At 38.1% G+C, this 20,109-nt stretch overlaps 1 protein-coding gene and 1 long non-coding RNA gene across 10 annotated transcripts in view; one reads left to right on the top strand and one right to left on the bottom strand.

The window, feature by feature from the left end:
* Positions 1 to 20,109, top strand: part of LOC128895243 (kinesin-like protein KIF13B) — a 131,862-nt gene that overhangs the window by 86,302 nt on the left and 25,451 nt on the right. For all 9 annotated transcript variants that reach the window (XM_054157670.1, XM_054157672.1, XM_054157667.1 and 6 more), the window contains exons 3-7: positions 11,306 to 11,469; positions 14,433 to 14,701; positions 17,637 to 17,884; positions 18,406 to 18,523; positions 19,261 to 19,473. In XM_054157670.1, the coding sequence (XP_054013645.1) occupies positions 11,306 to 11,469; positions 14,433 to 14,701; positions 17,637 to 17,884; positions 18,406 to 18,523; positions 19,261 to 19,473 (1,012 nt within the window). The remainder of the gene's footprint in view (positions 1 to 11,305; positions 11,470 to 14,432; positions 14,702 to 17,636; positions 17,885 to 18,405; positions 18,524 to 19,260; positions 19,474 to 20,109) is intronic.
* The window catches only part of LOC128895264 (uncharacterized), a 74,384-nt gene that overhangs the window by 33,463 nt on the left and 20,812 nt on the right, over positions 1 to 20,109 (bottom strand). Inside the window, exon 2 of the long non-coding RNA XR_008461738.1 lies at positions 11,295 to 11,483. This is a non-coding gene — a long non-coding RNA (uncharacterized LOC128895264). The remainder of the gene's footprint in view (positions 1 to 11,294; positions 11,484 to 20,109) is intronic.

The following is a 20,109-nucleotide window of genomic DNA, read 5'->3' as shown; positions in this document are numbered from 1 at the left end:
AGTGGGGGGAGACGGGTCAGTGATCCCTCAACGATTTAATTACCGTCCCATAATTGTTTCTGCGATTACTCTGCCTCCGGCGTATCGCTCTCGCGACCAGAACGAATTCTCTGGTTTCTCACGTTCACTGACTCTCTTTCATCGACAACGACCTGCACATTGTCAGCGATTGTCGATGATCAGGGACTTGGAAAGACTATAGCTTGAGAATGGGCTCTGGTGAGTCACTCCTCCGTAGAACAGACCGTGAACTAAATGGGAGAAAAATATATAACGTGGAAAATCTTAAGTGAGAATATAATACATGCTTTCGGAATAATTTGTTGTTTTTCGTTTCATTATTCCAGTAGTCTGTCCTCTATATGAATACAGGTAAAACTATGCATTGAAATGTTTCCTTAACCCTTTGCACTCGAGAGGTGACTCTCAGTCACCACTAGGTTTCCTTTAGGTTTAGGGTGGCTCACACTCCACGAAGGTAGTTGTAATATATGTAACAGGAATCTTTAACGATAGTTTCTATTTTTGTATTCTGTAGTAGCAATGTTTTTAACCCTTTGCACTCGAGAGGTGACTCTCAGTAACCATTAGGTTTCACGCAGCAAATCTACGATACCTAATGTTTCTTTACGTTTCATTTCTTTAGAACTCGAAGTGTCAATAAAATAATTATCGTTGAGGCAAAGGTGACCTGATTGTCAAATTTCAAATTAGAGATCTCATTTTCGAAATCAATCTAAGCTTAGTATTCGTGACAATAGAGTGCTAAGAAAGTATCTCGAATTGCTGACAGATACCAGAAAAAAAGACCTCGAGTTTAAAGGGTTAAATTTACAATCTTATAAATCAAAACTCAAACTGCATTCATCTAAATGTGCTCTTAATATGGCGGATTCACCTTCTTACCTTTAAATGTAATTTCAAGCGTTAACACTTTATTTACCGGGAGCCTATTTATAGGCTTTTTAAGTGTAGTATTTAGCTATTCGAATTAATTTACTGTGTCGATGGTTGTCTATTTACAATGTTCAGTGTTTGGAAACAGACTTGGCTTTCAATGTACCCAATAACAGTACGGAGAAATTATTGTCAACCTAGATTGGCATATGCTACTGTAGAAAATTCTTTTTTGAATTAAAGACTGTTTCTAAATAGCCCGGTAGATAAAGTGTTAATAATAAATATTGTTCAGTGTTCCTCGTCTCTCTACTCCAATTCCATGCACACAAGAAACGCGACAGTAAAAGTGTTAAATTTCCCGTGTACCCAATCCCAAGCATCACTTATCTCCTTAATTTTCACAATTAATCTCGCGAGACCAAATTATTCGATGTAGACAATTAAACTATCCGTGCCAGGTTAAGCACGCCATTGTCCGAAATTGGGTTAAGGAGGATTTTTACCTAGCTCGCGGCTAATGGATCAACAGACGGAAATTTATGCGACTTGTTAATAAAGGATAATTAGGGGTAGAGACCGCAAACACGTGCCTGGAACGTTAGAAAGTCCTATCACGGTAAAAGTGGGTAACGGTCGTTCCTCCGCGACTCGAGGCGCACGGCTGCAGACTAGCCTAAGATGTTAATGACGTAAACGGTGCACCACAACGCTCCTACTGTATTGTTTTACAACCGACCGCTATTCATGGAATATAATTACGTTGTTTGTTCGCGAGGAATGCTAGCCTATGCACACCTTGCTCCCGTTAATTGCTTCTAGTTTATGCGTCGCGCGTTACAAACACGTACACTGTAAATCGCGCCCGAAGATCGTTGCTCGGGACAAAAAGGAAGCGTTACTTATCGTCCTGTTACTTTTTTCGATTCGAAACTTACGGCATCGCCGCTTTGCGGGGGCCCAGGGGAATCGAAAAAGGTAAACAATTCAGGAATGAGATAATTGCGGCGGTCTGGAGAAGAAAACAAATTAAATTTGACCGAAACAATAACGATACATGACTAGGCACCTTTTAAATAATGTTATCTGAAGCACAAGTTGTCTAAAAAAAATGTATACCCAGTTTGAATGATTGCAACTTCGGTTATTATTCGTATTTGATTAATTGTAATTTGTATTCAAATGGCGAAAGGAAAGGAACAGGTATACATTTTTTTGAGAGGACACCCTGTAGATGTCTACCGAATTTATTGTTACTGTAAGGTTTCTTGAAATAAATTCTATTCGTTGGATATTACTTCGAGGATTACTTCTCTCATCTTTGAAATAAAAGGATAACGAAATAATTCGTTATTTGTAGTAGCTATTATATGAATTGGATTGGTATTATTATTTCGAAATAACTTTGCTGAAAATAACGGTTCGAAATTAATTATTTCAAATAGTAACTTTAATTCTACTAACAACGTTAGGGAGCCTGACGAGTGAAGTTATATCGAGGTGTTGCTGCATACACATTTTAAACAAAATACAAAAACGAACTTTATAGATTCTGAGTCCTTGGAATGGTATGAATTTTGATGTAGATATTAGGTAAAACATTCTACCTCGATATAACGACACTTGCGAACCTAATGAATGACGCTATATCGAGGTATTACTGTATATACATTTTTTACCTTAACAAACAAGCTACTTTCGTTTGAACTCACTTAACAATATAAATGTAACCACACGTACTAAAATTTTCCTTTCGATGTAAACAACACTCGTTCAAATATAAATTCATTATACCTGTTATCCAAAAATGTCGAGCGTAACTCATCCTACAGAGAGACCATTATTTTAACCATTCTTAAACACCAGTTTCATCTTTAGTTCATTAATTGATCTTCAACTTCCATAGAAATGAATTTTCTCTTTCACTTTTGTATCGCATTTGCATGAAATCGGCGCGCGTTAAGATAATAATAACCGACACGACGGTATCGGGGCTATTAAACGCCACGTGACCCGAATCCTGGTTAAAAAAAACAAAGTAAATCGTTTCAAGCGCGATCAATTCTTCGAGTACGAAAAAGTCCCATGCAACGATTCGTCGATAAAACAAGCAACGAAAATGGAAAGGGAACAAAAAAAAGGCAGATTGCCACCGTCGACGTCGATTCTTCGCGTGCGGCGACGGAATCAGTTGATACCGCACGATAAAGCGAAAACGACGAAAGTTCAGCGCGGCAGTTTTTAATGTTTCAAACGTTTATGAATAAGGGATGAACGTGGAAGTTGTATCGCGGCCGACGACGGTCGATCGACTGCGTTTTTCAGGGACATTTCTGTCGTCGAGGATCCGACTATAACCGCTGACAAAAGCTGAAACTCGCTCTTCCAAGTTCCATTTACGACTCCACGAAGAGTCATCGTATACACGATGTATGTACGATGGTATGCGACTTTTTTTCAAATTCAGTTCTTGGTTTAATCCACGGGGATAAGTGACAAAGTGGCGCCAGTGTACAGGAGGGACAAGATTTAGTTGAATTAACACTTTATTTACCGGAAGCCTATTTATAGGCTTTTTAATTGCAGTATTTAGTTATTCGAATTTATTTACTGTGTTGATGGTTGTCTACGAACAATATTCAGTGTTTGGAAACAGACTTTGCTTTCAATGTACCTAGTAACAGTATGGAGAAATTATTGTCAGCCTAGATTGGCATATGCTACTGTAGAAAATTCTTTTTTGATGTAAAGTCTGCTTCTAAATAGCCCGGTAGATAAAGTGTTAAGAATAGTTTGTTGCTTTCAGGGAGATTTAAAATTTATGTAAATCGCGTTGGCTGCGAAAAAAATCATAAAAATTGCCTTGAAATCGAAAAAAAATGAAAAGAGTAACCTTTTAATGATATTACGATTTTCATAGGAATTGTCATGGGGCTTCAATAGGAATAATGGTATTCCAGTCCCGCCTGAAATAAAAATGAAACAAAGGCAGCATTGTTCTCACGCGCGACTGGACAATGGTTCAGGCGGTCCTAGGGTTAAAGCGTCGGCATATTGCTCGAGCGAAATCCCCGATTTATTGGCTCGAGCGGATCCTCGACCTACGCAGCCTCTGCTGCGCTAGCGACAACTGCCTTAATTAAGTTTACCTTCGTTAAAGCCCCGATTCACGGTTCGCCTTGTACATCCGCCGTCTGCAGCGATGCTCGACCCAGCCACCCTGTGCCCTTTCGCCATTTGCATCCTCTACAAACTCTGCCTAAATCCCCGTTGCAAGAATTCAGAAAAATAATATACATGAAAATATACTAACCTAAATTACGAATGAAGTTCTACGAAAAGAAAGATGAAACCTAGACTCTATTAAATTTTACGTTTAAGTCGCTAGAAATTTAACTAGGAATTTAAAAAACTTTAGGAAGCTTGAGGTGTTAAAGAAGATAAATCTGGATAAGATTCCTGAATTCTGATTAGGTTGTACCAACAAATACCGTGACACATATTAGACTAACGAACTTTCTGATTATTCTAAAACAAAATTCTAGCCTCATAAAAATTTCCAAGAAAGTTGCCGTGGTAGTCGACGTGTTAAGTCATCGCCACTAGAAAGCAGATAGTCGAATAATTTCCCACCTTAAGAATGATTTAAATTAATCAATGTCTTTAACAAGGGTTTCTGATTTGTACAGTATCGAAGGGGCCTCGAAAGCAGAGTCAAACGAATAAATCTAATTATGCTTGCGCAGGCCTGAGAAAGGAAATTGCCTGTTCGATTCTTATAAACGAGATCGGTTTCTCGTTCTTTTTATATCTGGGACCGTAAAGTGGAACACACGAACTTCCCAGGCTAACGGAGAACGATCGACGATTATTTGTTAATAAAGCTACTTTACGGTTCCCGACTTCTCTCTTATTATAGCTTCCACTCTAAGTAGAACACACAAGTTCCGAATCGTAGACGTCAGACGTCGTCCCGAATGCAAGCAATTATGCTGCTCTCTTATAACCTAGTTACCACCGCCTGACCACCTGTATACCTGCACTACTGACGGTCTGACCACCGCAGAGCCTCGCGTGTCGAAGGCCGCCAGAAGCTCGCCTATATATCCTACGTGGACAGGGTGTTTCCGTCTACACAAGGTGTTAATAAAAAAATTGGATACCTTTTCGTAAGGTCGCCAATCTACACTGGGTGAAACGCGCGACGACATCGCCTCGAGTACATTTTTCATCATTAAGCTGTCGTTATGGTGTGGCGATGTATGCTTAATCTTTAAGGAATTTTTTTCGTTAATATTCTGAGAGTATCGAGTACCTTTATTAATACGAAGGAGTGTATCTGACGTGACAAACGAAAAGTGAAGCATGCTTCACGAATTTTTTGTAGAAACTATACGATAAGCGATTCCAATGTATTTCTACTAATAATACTATTCAAAAAGAGTATACGAATATTTTTGTGTAAGCTTTATGAATGGATATGCAAGTTTTAAAGGAATTTATTATCACTACTGTTTCAACAGCAAATTCGTAGATTTTGTACTGCTACAAGTTCAAAGCCTCCCTTTTAAGAAAATCCCGAAGAAAATTGTCATCGCTACCGTTTCTTCAAAAAATTCGTAGCTTCAATATTCTCTTGCATCAAGTACAAAGTCGTCCCTTTAAGAAAGTCCTGCCTTAAATTTACGGCTTCCATTTTTCAGTGCTCCAAAAATCCCTCTCCCTAAAATTACACTATTACAGAAAGCTCTTCCTACCCTTGCCCTAATTTTATTTTTCTTCTGAGACTCCAGAGTGGCTCTGGTTTGAGAAATTCCGACCTAAACTAGTATCTCGTCCCTTTCAGCCCTAATGACCCCAACTTCCTACCCACCCTGTATATTCTGGCTCGAAAAGGTTCCGTCACGCGATGGTCAGGTCAGGCGTTCTCTTCGTGTCCGAGTCGAGGGGCTCGGTCTCGATTAAAACAGGAACTATCGAGCGAGTTTTGCACACAAGTCCGCGGATCCGCAGCGCGCTAGAAACGCCGAAAGGGATCCTCGACGACGGAGCTCGAGGTCGGCCCAATTTGCGTGTGCCAAGTGTTTCCGTGATCCTCGCCGTGGCCAAACAGCCTAACGCCCATTTCTTTTTTCTACGTCGCGATCGTCTCTGGCGGGGTTCAACGAACCCCTAACGCGACAATCGAGGAACGAGGTCGTGCAGGTGAGAATTTAGAGGAACGAAAGGTGGCGTGGGCGAGAGTTGTCGTATTCCTTTGTAAGAACTTTCTCGAGAATTTACGGGAAACTTTTCTTGGAAACGTGTTAGGGTAGAAACGTTCTATTTAGAGTCTGATAAATTATCGATGTTTGGTCAAAAGGGATTTGGAGAAATGCTTGTGATTTAAAGATGGAAGCATGAATAATTTGTGATTATTTCGCTGCATTGTTGTTTGGCTATTCGGTGCCTAAAGGTGTTTGGTTTGTTTATTAACAGTGTTCAAATTATGTGGCTTCATTTTTGTTTATAATATTTCTGGTGGTTTCCACCATTTACGAAACATTGTAGCTCGGTGAAACTTTGTTACACTATTCTTTACGGCGTATAGGTAAAACCGATATTTCAATATTTATTAAAAAGAAATTTCCACTGATACAAATAAGTGGTTTTAGCATTGTTTAATATTATGCAATTGGTCCTGCTTTGATATCCACTTTGACAACAACAAAATTCTTGCAGACCGACTATTTTTCGACCACCTAAGGTGCGTCTCCTACGGTCTGGCTATGAAGTCTCAATCTACTGCGAGGTGCACCTTAATGTTCAACCACCAAACTGAATTCGAAAATGAGATCCCTATCGTGTATTGGTTGTTTAATTTATATTTTAACAGCGTTCTGGCCATGTAGCATAATTTTATCATAGATTTGCCATAGTTTATCCCTAGGAAAACACGTTTATTAGATGTAGGAATTGATTCTGTGATTTTATATTCGAACATTTACAATTCTAGTTTAAAGGATATACTTATATGTCATTTTGTTAACGAATTAACCTTCAAAATTAATAGTTTGAGGAAAGATTAAAGGGTTGATGATTTTTCTTTATAAACAAATGCTTAGAAAGTTTACTATAGAAGGACACATAATTAATTTCTACCCCTAAAAAACTCTAGTCATCACTCTACTTTTTCTCACCCCCTATATTTATATTTTCTTCCCTATTATTAGGTACGTTAAATAGCTCGGATACCTCGGGTTCGCCAAACTCGTACTGCAGCTGTGCTTCTTGAACAAGCACAACTACAGCCCCTGAGGGTGCTCCTAGCTGCATCAAATATTACCAAATAAAACGCGATTCGATCGAGCTTCCAAAGCTCGCGGTCCGCCCCAAAGTGTGCCGTGTGCTCCCACAAATCTCCCAAACAACCCCCATCGCGCGGTCCTTTAAGTCTCCCACCTCCAATCCCTTCGAATCCTTTACGCCTGCGTTACTCTTCCCAAAAGTTTTCTATCGCCGGTCTAATCGTCGTAATTATGCAAATCGTCCCACTTCCCTGTTGTTGTCCCGATTTAAAGCGCCGTTAGAGCGTCGCACGGTGCCGAGCAGTCGAACCCACCATTCTCGGGGTAATTTTGGCAAACTCTGCGAGACAGTCTCTTGGCACGTTCGCGATTCGATCGAAAAAGTTTTATCGCGCCGCGTAGACGGCCAGTTTCGCCTGTTAGGCGAATACCGATGCCCCCTTCAACTTTTTAGTTTCGCTAACTTTTCCTGCTAGCTAGAATTCATTCGTAAGGGCGGCAAAGGGGAGGAGGAGTTGAAAATAATTGATTCCTTTGGGGGAAATCTCATGTTCGTGCAAAATGCAAGTGATAAGATGGAAGTTGTATTGAGGTTTGATTTGTTATTGGCGAGGGAGGTTTGAAAATGACTTTTTGTGATCGATTTTCCTGGTACGTTTTGGGTTAAAAGGATTTATTTATGAGAGAGTGAAAATAATTAATTGTATTCAAGGAAGTTGCAGGAAATGACGTACCTGCAAAATGCACATTTGCATATTTGTAACAAGTGGATCACTAGTTGTTAAATTGAAATTAGCTTTGTTCATCAATATATCTCGTATTTTGAAAAGTTGTGCATTATTTTCCTGGCCTGTAGTCTTCTCCAGAACCAGAGAATTATTCCCGTCTCGCCAGGAACGAATTCTAGCTCCCTGTTTGGAGAAATCGATCTGTCTCGCACCCCTCCGCGTTTATCCCAACGTGGAATCACATCTCCAGGCAACAACGTCTCGCAGCTCGAGAGGAATCTCGCAAACTCGCCCTTGGGGATCGCTTTTAACGCGTTTAGTCGATCACCCGGTCGAGCTTTTCCGAACTTTCTTGCAATTTTTATGGAAGAGTCGAGGGTTGGACAGGTTTAAATACGGCTGAGCTTTTATCGATACGCGTCGAATCCTTGTGCTCAGGATTTAATCTGTTTTTCATCGTTGCTTTCGGAGTTTACACGATATCCTTGAACATTTTTAACCCTGGAAGGATTTGTTACGAACGAACTGTGGGTGGGTGTTTGTATGCAAATTCATGTTTCCACGGATACAGAACAAGTAAAACTTAAGGACAGAAGCTATCTTGGACGTATGGAAACTGTAGAAATATTCCACAATATTTTTGAAGAATAACTTTGTTAAGAATAATTGAATTAACTTGGAAAATCTGTTTGTTGGGATTTGTTATGGATATATTAAACAATAAAGAATGAATTGAAATGTTTTAATGGTTGCTCCAGATAGCTTGCTTGAATGTTTTGATCGATCACTCGTATTTTAAAAACCGCATTCAAATTTGTATTTTAATCGAACAAATCAATGAAACCATGGCGTTTCTATCCATATCGAAAGCAACCACGTTTTGCGGTTTTCATTTGAATGGGAATCTAGGCTTTTACGTTCCAACTGAAATTCATTTAGGCGAGGACGAGCTCCCACGATTTTTGTATGAATTTAAAAATAAAAAGTGCAGACAATATTCCAAACTATTTTTTTAAAGCTTTCCTCTACAAGTTGGGAGATTACTTTACAATTGATAATAAAAATATAAAAGGCATTAAATATTCCAAACTATTTCTTAAAATTTCTTTTGCAAACTAAGAAATTATATATTACAATTGGCATCACAATGAATTGAGATCAAAATGGGAGTTCAGAAGGGTGTGTATCTACGATTATTGCATGAATTTAAAAACAGTAAGGACATAAAACATTCCAAATTATTTTACAATTGACGTAATGATGACTGGTTAAAATAAAGGGATTGCAGAGGTTCCCCCACAATTTTCGTAGGAAAACAAAGACAGAAAAGGCATCAAATTATCTAAACTATTTTTGAAAACTTCCTCTGTAAATTAAAAAATTATTTTACGATCGATATCATAACGAGTGTTAACAATTCCACGATTATTACACGAATTCAATAACAGGAGATGCGTAAAATATTTCAAATTGTTTTTCGAAGCTTCCCTCGCAAGCTGAGAAATTATTTCACAATTGTCGTCGCGATAACTGGCGAAATGAGTGTTTTCAGGGTGGTTTTAAGTCATGGTAACGCAATGATTTGGCGTTGCCGCGGACTAAGCGCTCCAGTTTTTCAGTTCTATCGCCCCATCTCCTGGGGGGATGGAAAACCCGATGGAAACTGATTACTCGGGGAGAAAATGCGACGGGAAATCAATAGCGGGCCGATGCGTATAACACGCCCGATCGTTTCGAAACGAGTCCGACTCTTTTGACGTTTGAGACAGGGTCGTGGCTCTGATATCCAGGACAAGAGGAAATCGCTTTCATTCCCAGCGAACGGGCATACGTGTTTCCTCCATAGCTGAACCAGCATCTCCGATAATAACACGAGCGAACGCGGAGATAAACTCGCATCCTGTTTTCGTTAACCCATTCCCCCCTCTCTCCTTGTAGCGAGTCGCAGAAATCATTCGTAAACCGAGTGGGTGACCTCGCATGGTTCATTTGTGCAAAAATATATGCATAATATACTTCGCATTACAATATAGAAAGTATCGATCTTTCGTGTAACAATATCAATATTTAATGTTGTAAAATACATGGCAAATATATTTCAAAAATTAGTGTATCGTAGAAAGAATTTACCTTTGTCGTAATAGTATTAATATTGAATTTTGCACAACTGCATCACGTGTTTCCGACATTTAAATACTAAAATCCACAGAAAAACAAAACTGGAGAATGTTTGTAGATTGTCACTAGGTATAATTTGTGCATTAATCACATAAGATGGCTGAATTCATACCTAGAAGAGCACAGAAATACTAAAATCTTTCCAGGTAAAATATTCATGTGTTAGATTTCTTTCGAAGTACGTCCTACCCAGTTAACGATAAATTGATTTCATTTCATTGTCGATAATTATTCAAACGTCATCTGAATGTACGAATTGATTCTCTAGTAATGCGTTTCGTATACGACATCCCCGGCACCGCGTTTCATCCCCTCGAGAAAAAGCATCTGAATTTAATATCGAGAATGCTTTTAACGCGACAAAGGGTTGCGAATCGAACTTCTGTACGGTCAATGCTTGGAGTTTTTCCGATATCGACGTCCCAGGAGAGCCTATGGATCAACGAAACTTGTCAGGATATACTTGTAATTATTCATATAATGTTATTGTTTCCCGTGAACGCTCCTGGGGGTTGCGATAGGCGAGAAACGCGAACGAACGGTGATGCTGTGACTCGCAGTAATTACATATTCATTAAAAAAAGAAGTAACAATTGCATTCCCATTTATCCTTCTTCACATTTCTTTTAAAGGTGTATTCTCTTATAAAGAATAATATAATTATAGATTTATTAAAAAATTCGAAGAAATAAATATGTGAAGAAAGATGAATGAATGCAATTGTTATTGTGGAAGATATGACACTGAGGTGTCCCCCTATAATTTTTAACCGACTTCGAAAAAGAAGGAGGTTACTCAATTCGACATGTATATATATATTTTTTTGTATGTTAAAAATATTGTCGTTGATTGGTATTAACCCTTTGCACTCGAGGCCTTTTTCTCTGGTATCTATTAGCAACTCGAGATGTTTCTTAACATTCTATTGCCATGAATTCTAAGCTATCTAGATTTGAGAATAAAGTCACCTTTACCTCTCCAAGAATTATTTTATTGACACTTCGAGTTCCGAAGAAATGAAACCTAAAGAAACATTAGGTATTGTAGATTTGTTGTGTGAAACTTAATGGTGACTGAGAGTCACCTCTCGAGTGCAAAGGGTTAATAGAGAATTTTAATAGGTGCTCGTGGATTGCTTCCAAATGCGCTAATATTAATTTAACGCAATCCTTTCATTAGAATTGGATAATAATTTTCGTGTTACCTTTGTTGCAGGAACAAACCAAAAACATTCGCGTTCGACCACTGTTTCCACTCCCTGGACCCGGCTGCAGACAATTTCGCGAGTCAAGAGGTGGTGTTCGACGCCCTGGGACGCGATATTTTGGACAATGCGTTTCAGGGTTACAACGCCTGCATTTTCGCCTATGGCCAAACCGGTAGGTGCATTTTGCTGTAGAAATAGTAACGATTCAATTGTCAGTGGTTGAAAGAGAGGTTTATGAAGTCTTAAAATTATTTTTAATTATATTATAATTGAATTCTCACAGAGAAGAATAAAAGAATTTGAATTCCCATAGACAAGAAAAAAAATGGCTCTGAAGAATTTAAATGTCCATAGACTAGAATAAAAATGTTACAAAGAATTCGAATCACCGCAGAATAGAATAAAAAACAGTAATAAATGAAAATCCTTGAATAAACCCTGACGACGCTTTTACGAGATTCGTGTTTCATCGCGCTAGTTTTGCAAGAATCTAACATTTTGGCCTTGGCATGGCGACCTTCCGGGTAGCCACACCCACGCACTTCGCAGCTGATTAAACTCCCTTCACGCGGAACGCGTCTACGTACTTCGATCAGAGTCTCGTTTCATCTGCATCGTAATAGCGTGTCGGATTACGGATTTGTCACTTCGGTGCTGGGCATTGTTGCGCTTTTTAATTCTATCCTGCAGACAGGATTAACATTATTCAGAGAGCACGAGATTGTCTTCTGTTCGATTGTCACTTTTTATACATTTTTAATGTCGAGAAGAAGCGTTCAAGAACGTTTAAATGTTCCACGTTGTTATGATCGATTGTGTGAGCTGCTACTCGTCGAAGAAAGAAACTTGAAAGTTGAACTTGAGAAACTTTTTATAGAAAAGTTGCATGATTCCAAGGGAAATATTACGCGGTGTGTATGGTCCCTTTATAGGCGAAGATATTATAGAGATTCCAAGGTCAATAAACTCCGTTACTTTTAATGGAACAAAGTTTCGCCATGGAATGTATACCTTAGAAATTAATCGACGTAAGCAAGTCGCTTTGGACCACCCTGGACCATTAGAGGGATCATTAAACTAGTTTACAAAATAAAAAAAAATGTACATTCAATGTCACAATTTTTTTCTTATGTATTTTAGCCTGATAAACTCGAAAATGGAACATTATTATATGGATAGGTTTTTTTTTTATATGAATTTTTGATATCTTAGTGAAACCTTTCACCGTGCTTTTTTATAATAAGAAAGTTGTTGAAGATTTGCTGACAAATTATGCAAAAATGGGTATGGAATATTATATATTGTTATTCTATTTGATTTGGCAAAATGAAAACATTTTTACATTTAATTTCAATTTTAATTTCGACAGGCGTATATGTCGCTCACAATTCATTTTTTACATTCTCACTTGTGACGAGCACGGTGATAGGTTTCACCAAGGTATCAAAACTATTGAGCAGCTCTATCAAGGATATTGGGATGAAAGAACATTTGGTTCCTCATCAGAGAAACGGACCCAAAGAAGAACAGAAGACAAAGCAAAGTCCACAATTATTTCTAATCGTATTTCTAATAGAAATGAATTAAATAAACGTTTCCTATATAAATAGGAGAAAAATACAAAAACAAAGTAAAATTGGAATTTTTGTACCTTTACACAATTGTTCCTAACTCCGGTATTTATCCATAGATTTTCTTCAACAAAAGCTTGTTTCCTTTGTAAAACTACGATCTATACGTAAACAATAAGAAACTGAACATAATTTGACAGTTTCTATTTTTGCATGGTAATGGAAGAAATTTTTGTGTTTTATTGTAGCCGAAAAAATTGACGTTTGCCATATATGTTGGCCCGTAACACTTAAACTGTTGAACCGATTGGAAAACAATATGCGAAGCAAATGTTGGAAATTCGATTACCTTTAATATAGAATCTTGCGCGATCCAATCGGACGATTCAAACTCGAGATATGGCCTAAAATGTAAAGGCATCTCAAAAAAAAAAATTCAAAAATTCATTTTAAAAAAACCTATCCATAGAAAAATCTTTCATTGCGATTTTCGAGTTTATCAGGCCAAAATACATAAGAAAAAAATTGTGCCATTGAATGTACATTTTGGCTGTAAACTGGTGTTATTATCACCACGTCTAGAATCGAACTGACTTCACGAAATTTAAACGAAAACTTAACACATAGATTGTCACATCACCCGTATCTATTGGGTTGTCTAGGAAGTTCGTGTCCATTTTCAAAAAAAAATTCAAAGGCAATTTGATATCAATCCGAACAAAGAGAAAAGCACGAGAATATCAAGATCTATGACAAACGATATCCGAAACCTTAACCTTTGTCATTACCAAGTTGTTGTACCTCCGACCCTTTAACAGGCTTCGGCTTTCTTATCCACAATTTCCTCGACGAGACATCCCCAGAGCCTAAGTACTTGAGAGGATGACGAAAGGAGAGGTTAAAATCCGATTCGTCGAAGGCAAGCGAGCACCTAAGTGCACGGAGAAGATGCGAGGAGCCTTTAGAAGTGCATAATCTGATTTTTTTGTCACCCTTTCCTTTTTGTTGCCACGTTCGACGATGAAACCGTCCCGGGAGAGTTGTGACACGGGAATCGTCGTTCGCCGCGAAGCGACGCTCGTCGTCGCGTCGCCTTGGGTCAATGTCTCGTTTGCGAGCTCAACCGTGGACGTTTATCGGCGTTGACCTCTCTAATTGCGTTATTCGAGGCGTTAGGGTAGCTGGGACGGAACGCGACGCGCTTCCCTTATCAGAGGAAACAAGCGTTGCGAAAAATGCCAGCGGGGGCGGACAGAGAGGCCTGCGAAAGGGCTGTCTCGTTTATTTACCTTCCACTTGACGCTCGAGGCCAACCGACGCTCCTTTAATTATTACCTTTATCCTTCTTTTATTCTCTGTGTTTATTTTACATTTTTTAAACATTCTTTTTACCACTAATTTTATATTATCTTCCTTTCTTATATATGCAGTGGTACGGTATCCGAGGCAACATAACTAAGAGCAGAATTCGTTCCACAAACAGTTACAGCGTCGAAAGTCCAAATATTGCTTGTATTTATTTTCCCTTGATGTTATCACCTGGTCGTTGGATTGATTTTTCCAGGGTCCGGGAAGTCGTACACGATGATGGGAAGCGGCGAGAACAAGGGCATCATACCGCGGCTGTGCGACAATCTGTTCGACATGATAGCGAAGCAGCAGAGCTCGGAGCTCAGCTACAAGGTCGAAGTCTCGTACATGGAGATCTACAACGAGAAGGTGCACGACCTGCTGGATCCAAAGCCCAACAAACACACGCTCAAAGTCAGGGAACACAATGTCCTGGGGCCGTACGTTGACGGGCTCAGTCAACTCGCCGTCACATCATTCCAGGTGAGAATCTCGAATTATCTCAAATCTCACTTCGATTAACTTCAACAATTGCTCCTGTCATTTTTACACTCGCGAATTAGATAAAAAATGTTAGACTGAAAAATTCGAGCACGAGGGATTCGAACTCGGGACTTCTACGTTATCAGTCGATCACTTTTCCCACTGGATCACCGGTGAATCCTATCGGTCGTTGTCTTATTTGACTTATTACGTCGTATATAGGAGACACAGATTCTGCGATAACAATAAATTAGACAATCAATGATAAATAACGAGCTTCTGCTTGGAAATGAAATCAATACAAGCACAGCAAACACTCGCACGACTCCTCCATTGTCATTTAAATTGATGAAATGGAACGCCAGGTGGTGAAATGTCTGATCAATTTTTAACTCTTGAGCTGAACCGTTAAGGCGTATTGTTTCATCGTTCACTTCTACGCTCGCACGAACATACTATAATCGAATAGAATGAAACTCCGTGTGTCTTTTGTGATCTCGTACCACTTCGATTTTCAGCTCTCGCCTATCGGATTACTGCTGCAATAGCAACTGAGAATAGTAATCGAATTTCACCAAGGAAACCGTGGATCTGACTCCTCTTTTATCGAATTGAAATTATTTTATCGTTTCGAGGGGGTAATTCTTTCTTTCTGGGGGTTGAAAAATTGATTTTTTTATTGGCGAAGTCACGAATTCAAATGCCATTTTGACAATTTGTTTTTAAATCCTTTTTCGTACTTATTGTACTTATTGTATATTGTTTTGTATGTTGTATTAACATGTAAACAAAACGACATGAATTGACTGAAAATTTAATTCAATTTTGTACATACATGTATATATGTTCGATATATTTTATTTTCAATATAATTCAACATAACTTTCTTGTATATAATATATAATGATTTATATGTATGTTGAAGTATATTGAAGAAACAAATATATGTATATACACAATTATGTATAATAAACATACCAAATTTCAAGTGTATATCAACTACTTTGCTCGCAAAAAATTCATAAAAATTGTCTCGAAACTGGTCAGAAAGGAAAAGCGTAGCCCTTTAAGTGGTCTAAAGCAATATTTATATTGAACGCCTGACTCGTTATGATATTAGGTGTACTCATCGATCAAATCATTTTCTCGGTATTCCGTATTTCGAACGGTGCATAATTCACGCGCCTATCCTTTATCGGATACTCATCGAGGGAGATTCATCAGTCGTCAATGACGTTCACCGTCCTTGTGCGTTCTAAGCAAGGAAGACTGCACCGTTCCTCCTTTATTTATCCCTTGTTTTGACTGGTAGCTGGCTCGATTCCAAAGTGAGACCGTTATGATCAATATCTGTCGTTGCAGTGCTTCATCAATTTAATTTCAGTAACAATACGACCACTCGCTGCACCTGCCAGCAACGAACAGTTCTAACTACAACAAATATTCCAGCATGTCTAGGTTGAACAAATATAGAATATTTGTTTAATAAACGTTACAGGGTGCATCATTAGTCCTGTGATACGATTCAATATTGAAATAATTATTTCTATTTAATTAACTGTATTTGCTTAACCACTTACAAACCAGCTTGACGAGACTTTGTTATCGTTCTTTAGAAAAAAACTTGAGTAGAATCATTCGAATAAAAGTTCATTTAATTAAATCAATATTTATTAGATAGAAATTTCCAACAAAAAAAATATTTTAATAAATTAATGTTATGTAATTGACTTTTTTTATAAATATTACTTTCAATGTCTACTATTTGCCAATAATAACAAGTAACCGTTCCCTGGTAGCAACCATTACAGAAATAATAATTTTCATTTAATTTGTAATAGTAGAAAATGTTCTGAACGTAGATGTTGTCAACAGAGTTATCAATCATAAGTAAACTGATTTGCTTTGCGACAAATTTTTCCCGATGCGAATGATACAGGCGTTGTTTACCAACTGACGAGCCAATTAGCCTTATTTATAGCGCAGCTTAAGAAATTGATTGAACCGTCACGATCCCGATTGATTTAAATCGAACGACTACCACCGATCGTTCAAGCGAGTTACGAACATTAAACGGACGAAGGTAATGATACACGATCCTTTCAGAAAGTAAAATCAGGTCGTTTTACATACGGCGAAGGCAGCGGCCGCCTCTTTTATGCAACAAACACGTTTCTTGCATACCAGTAACACCCGATAAGTTTCAATTTACTCTGACCAGTGTTGACTATGTTGCCTAGTTAACCTCTCGGACTCCATTGCGTTCGTTGTATTTTTAGGAACATTTTTCCCCAGCGGAAATTGAGCTTCCTGGTCCTCGATCGTAGGAAAACCATCGAAGTTGTTAATTCACTCTTTTTTTAACGGTATCGATTCGTCTATTTCCAATTCTTTAGGAAGAACCGTGTGCTTTCACGGAGAATAAGTAAAAGAGGGAAATCATTTTGTTGCGACAGATAATTGAACGCTGGTACTTGGTTTGCATTTTTCTGTACGCTCTTCGGTTGTGTAGGAACAGAGATACAGTTTCATTCGAATGGAATTGAATTCGAATAACATTTCATTCGAATGAAACTGTATTTGAATATGTTTCCATTCTGATGTAATTGTATTCGAATAACTTTCCACTCGAATGAAACTGTATTCGAATAAGTTCCCATTTGCATGAAATTATATTCAAGTAACTTCTCATTCGAATGAAACTGTATTCGAGTAAGTTTCCATTTGAATGAAACTCTATTCGAATAACATTTCACTCGAACGAAACCGTATTCGAACAAGTTTCCATTTGCATGAAATTATATTCGAGTGACTTTTTATTCGAATGAAACTGTATTCGAATAACTTTCCGTTCGAGTAAGTTAACGAATAAATATGGAGTACTAACCGAACAAACTATACGAGGCCGCAGATAAAATCGTCGACGATTTCGCAGGATATTGACAATCTGATGGCAGAGGGCAACAAGTCAAGAACGGTGGCGGCGACGAACATGAACTCTGAGAGCTCCCGGTCGCACGCGGTGTTCTCTGTGATTCTCACCCAAACGTTGACGGACACGAAAAGCGGCGTCAGCGGGGAGAAGGTCTCGAGAATGAGTCTGGTGGACTTGGCGGGGAGCGAAAGGGCTGTGAAAACTGGAGCAGTGGGCGATAGGCTTAAAGAAGGAAGCAATATAAACAAGTAAACATCTACACAAGTAAACCACTACACAGTCGGAATAACGAATAACTGATATATCATTTTTTATTCGATTATTCATTGCTGTTCCTCATTTCTTCAATCGTTGCGTTATTCATGAATGATGAATAAAGTCAATTTATTCGCTATTCACGAATATGAAGACCTCAGTCGAGATTAATATATACCAACGTAGAAAGTTCTCTTCCAAGATGGAGACTCTTTTTAATTACATCCACAATAATGAATAATTTATGAAAATTCATTTTTTATTCAATTATTCGTTCATTCCAATTCCTCGTTTGTTCAATCGTCGTGTTATTCGCCAACGAACAAAGTAGATTTACTCACGAATACAGAGTAAATCAAATGTGTTCGTTCAACTTGATTAATAGATTAATAGAATTTATTCCTGTTACCTGCAAAAGTACTCGAAAATCATGACACGTTCAACTACCGATATCGCGACATTTCAGCGACACATGATCGATCACGGGATATACGAAATGGGTAAATGTTTGCAGATCCCTAACGACGTTGGGTCTAGTCATTTCGAAGCTGGCGGATCAGAATTCCGGAAGTAATAAGAATAAGGACAAGTTCGTCCCGTACAGAGACTCCGTACTCACGTGGTTGCTAAAGGTATTGTTTAGTGTCCATTTAACACTAAATCTTCCCAGATCAATGAAAATTTATCACACATATGAAGAAAGTAGAAGGAAGTAGAAACAAATTAATTTATCAATAGAATTGTCACGATAGTTGTTCCCAAAAATTGCCAATAAAATTATTAACAATTCGGTGATTTTAAGAAGTTTGAAGTATTAGATCATCTCACATCTTGGTGTCACAGATTAGTGTCACAGATTAATGTCACAGAAAAAAAAACCACTACAGAAATTTTATAGAAAAGATCACAGAAAGAGATTTTTTCATGACACTGACATATTTCACATATTAATTTGAATAGCACAACAATAAATGACATAAACTTGCGTGATGACCTAATTCCTGACCTAATACCTCATGACTGGACTGCGGATCTTTATGCAAAATAAAATCTTCGCGAACGTGCCTACAAAAATTGAACTTAAATAGGAATTAATTTTATTCTACAAATATTATAACGTGAACTTTACTTTCAATCTTTTTTATATTCTTGCATATTGTTTGCATTTTGTAGTTTCTTACACACTCTAATTTCCTATAAATGCATAAAGATCCGCAGTCTACTCATGACCTAATATCAAATTGACCAACTAGGCGTTAGGCATCGTTTATCAAAGTTCCTCGAAAAACGAGAACATCGGTGAACAAATTTCATCGATTCCCAAACGGTGATCCACTTGTCTACGGAAGTTTTGTGTTTTCGGCTTTAGGACAACCTCGGTGGAAACAGTAAAACCGTAATGGTAGCCACTGTATCTCCCGCGGCGGATAATTACGAGGAAACGCTTTCCACCCTCCGATACGCGGATAGAGCGAAGAGGATCGTTAATCACGCGGTGGTCAACGAGGATCCGAACGCAAGAATTATTCGGGAGCTGAGGCAGGAGGTGGAGACGCTCAAGGAGATGCTTTTGCACGCAACCGTAAGGAAATTAAACTAGGACCAAGCAAAATAGTTAGAGAATCCATCAGAGTCTTTTGGAAAATTATTTCGGACGCGTCTCTTCGGGATTAAAATTGAAAAAGAATAATAGGGTCGACCTTGAAGTCCAGAATAAGATTGAATTAACCCCATCGTCCGCCAATGTCCGAAAAATGGGACGGCCTTTAATTTTTATATCTAAATAAAAACAATGTCAATTGTGGCAAAAATAGTTCCAGTTGGTTAGTATGAATATCATTGAAACTGTGAAGCATTGAATTGTTCTTATAAAAGATTCCCTGTTAACTCTCTATGGGACGAATTTTGTTTCTGCATAAGACTTGCAAGGCATTTACTTCGATACTTTAGGTTGATGGTGCTGCCAATCGTTGTCAATATTGTTATTGACTATCAGAGATATTACATAATTAAGACGTATACATCTTGTGGAGAAACTATAATTATTTGATTTGATAATTATTTGATTTATTTGATTTATTGTCGATGTGAAAGTTATACGGGTCCATAGAGAGTTAACAAAACCCTGATAAATTAAGAATATTGGATGAAACTTTTCTGGGCAACCAAGACGATGAGAAATCATTTAAGAGACTCACCAGTTAGCCTGTGTCTAAAT

Source organism: Hylaeus anthracinus, unplaced genomic scaffold, assembly GCF_026225885.1.
Source record: "Hylaeus anthracinus isolate JK02 unplaced genomic scaffold, UHH_iyHylAnth1.0_haploid 5, whole genome shotgun sequence".
Classification (NCBI taxonomy): domain Eukaryota; kingdom Metazoa; phylum Arthropoda; class Insecta; order Hymenoptera; family Colletidae; genus Hylaeus; species Hylaeus anthracinus.
Note: the sequence above shows the minus strand (reverse complement) of the source record. Positions and strands in the feature narration are given on the sequence as shown.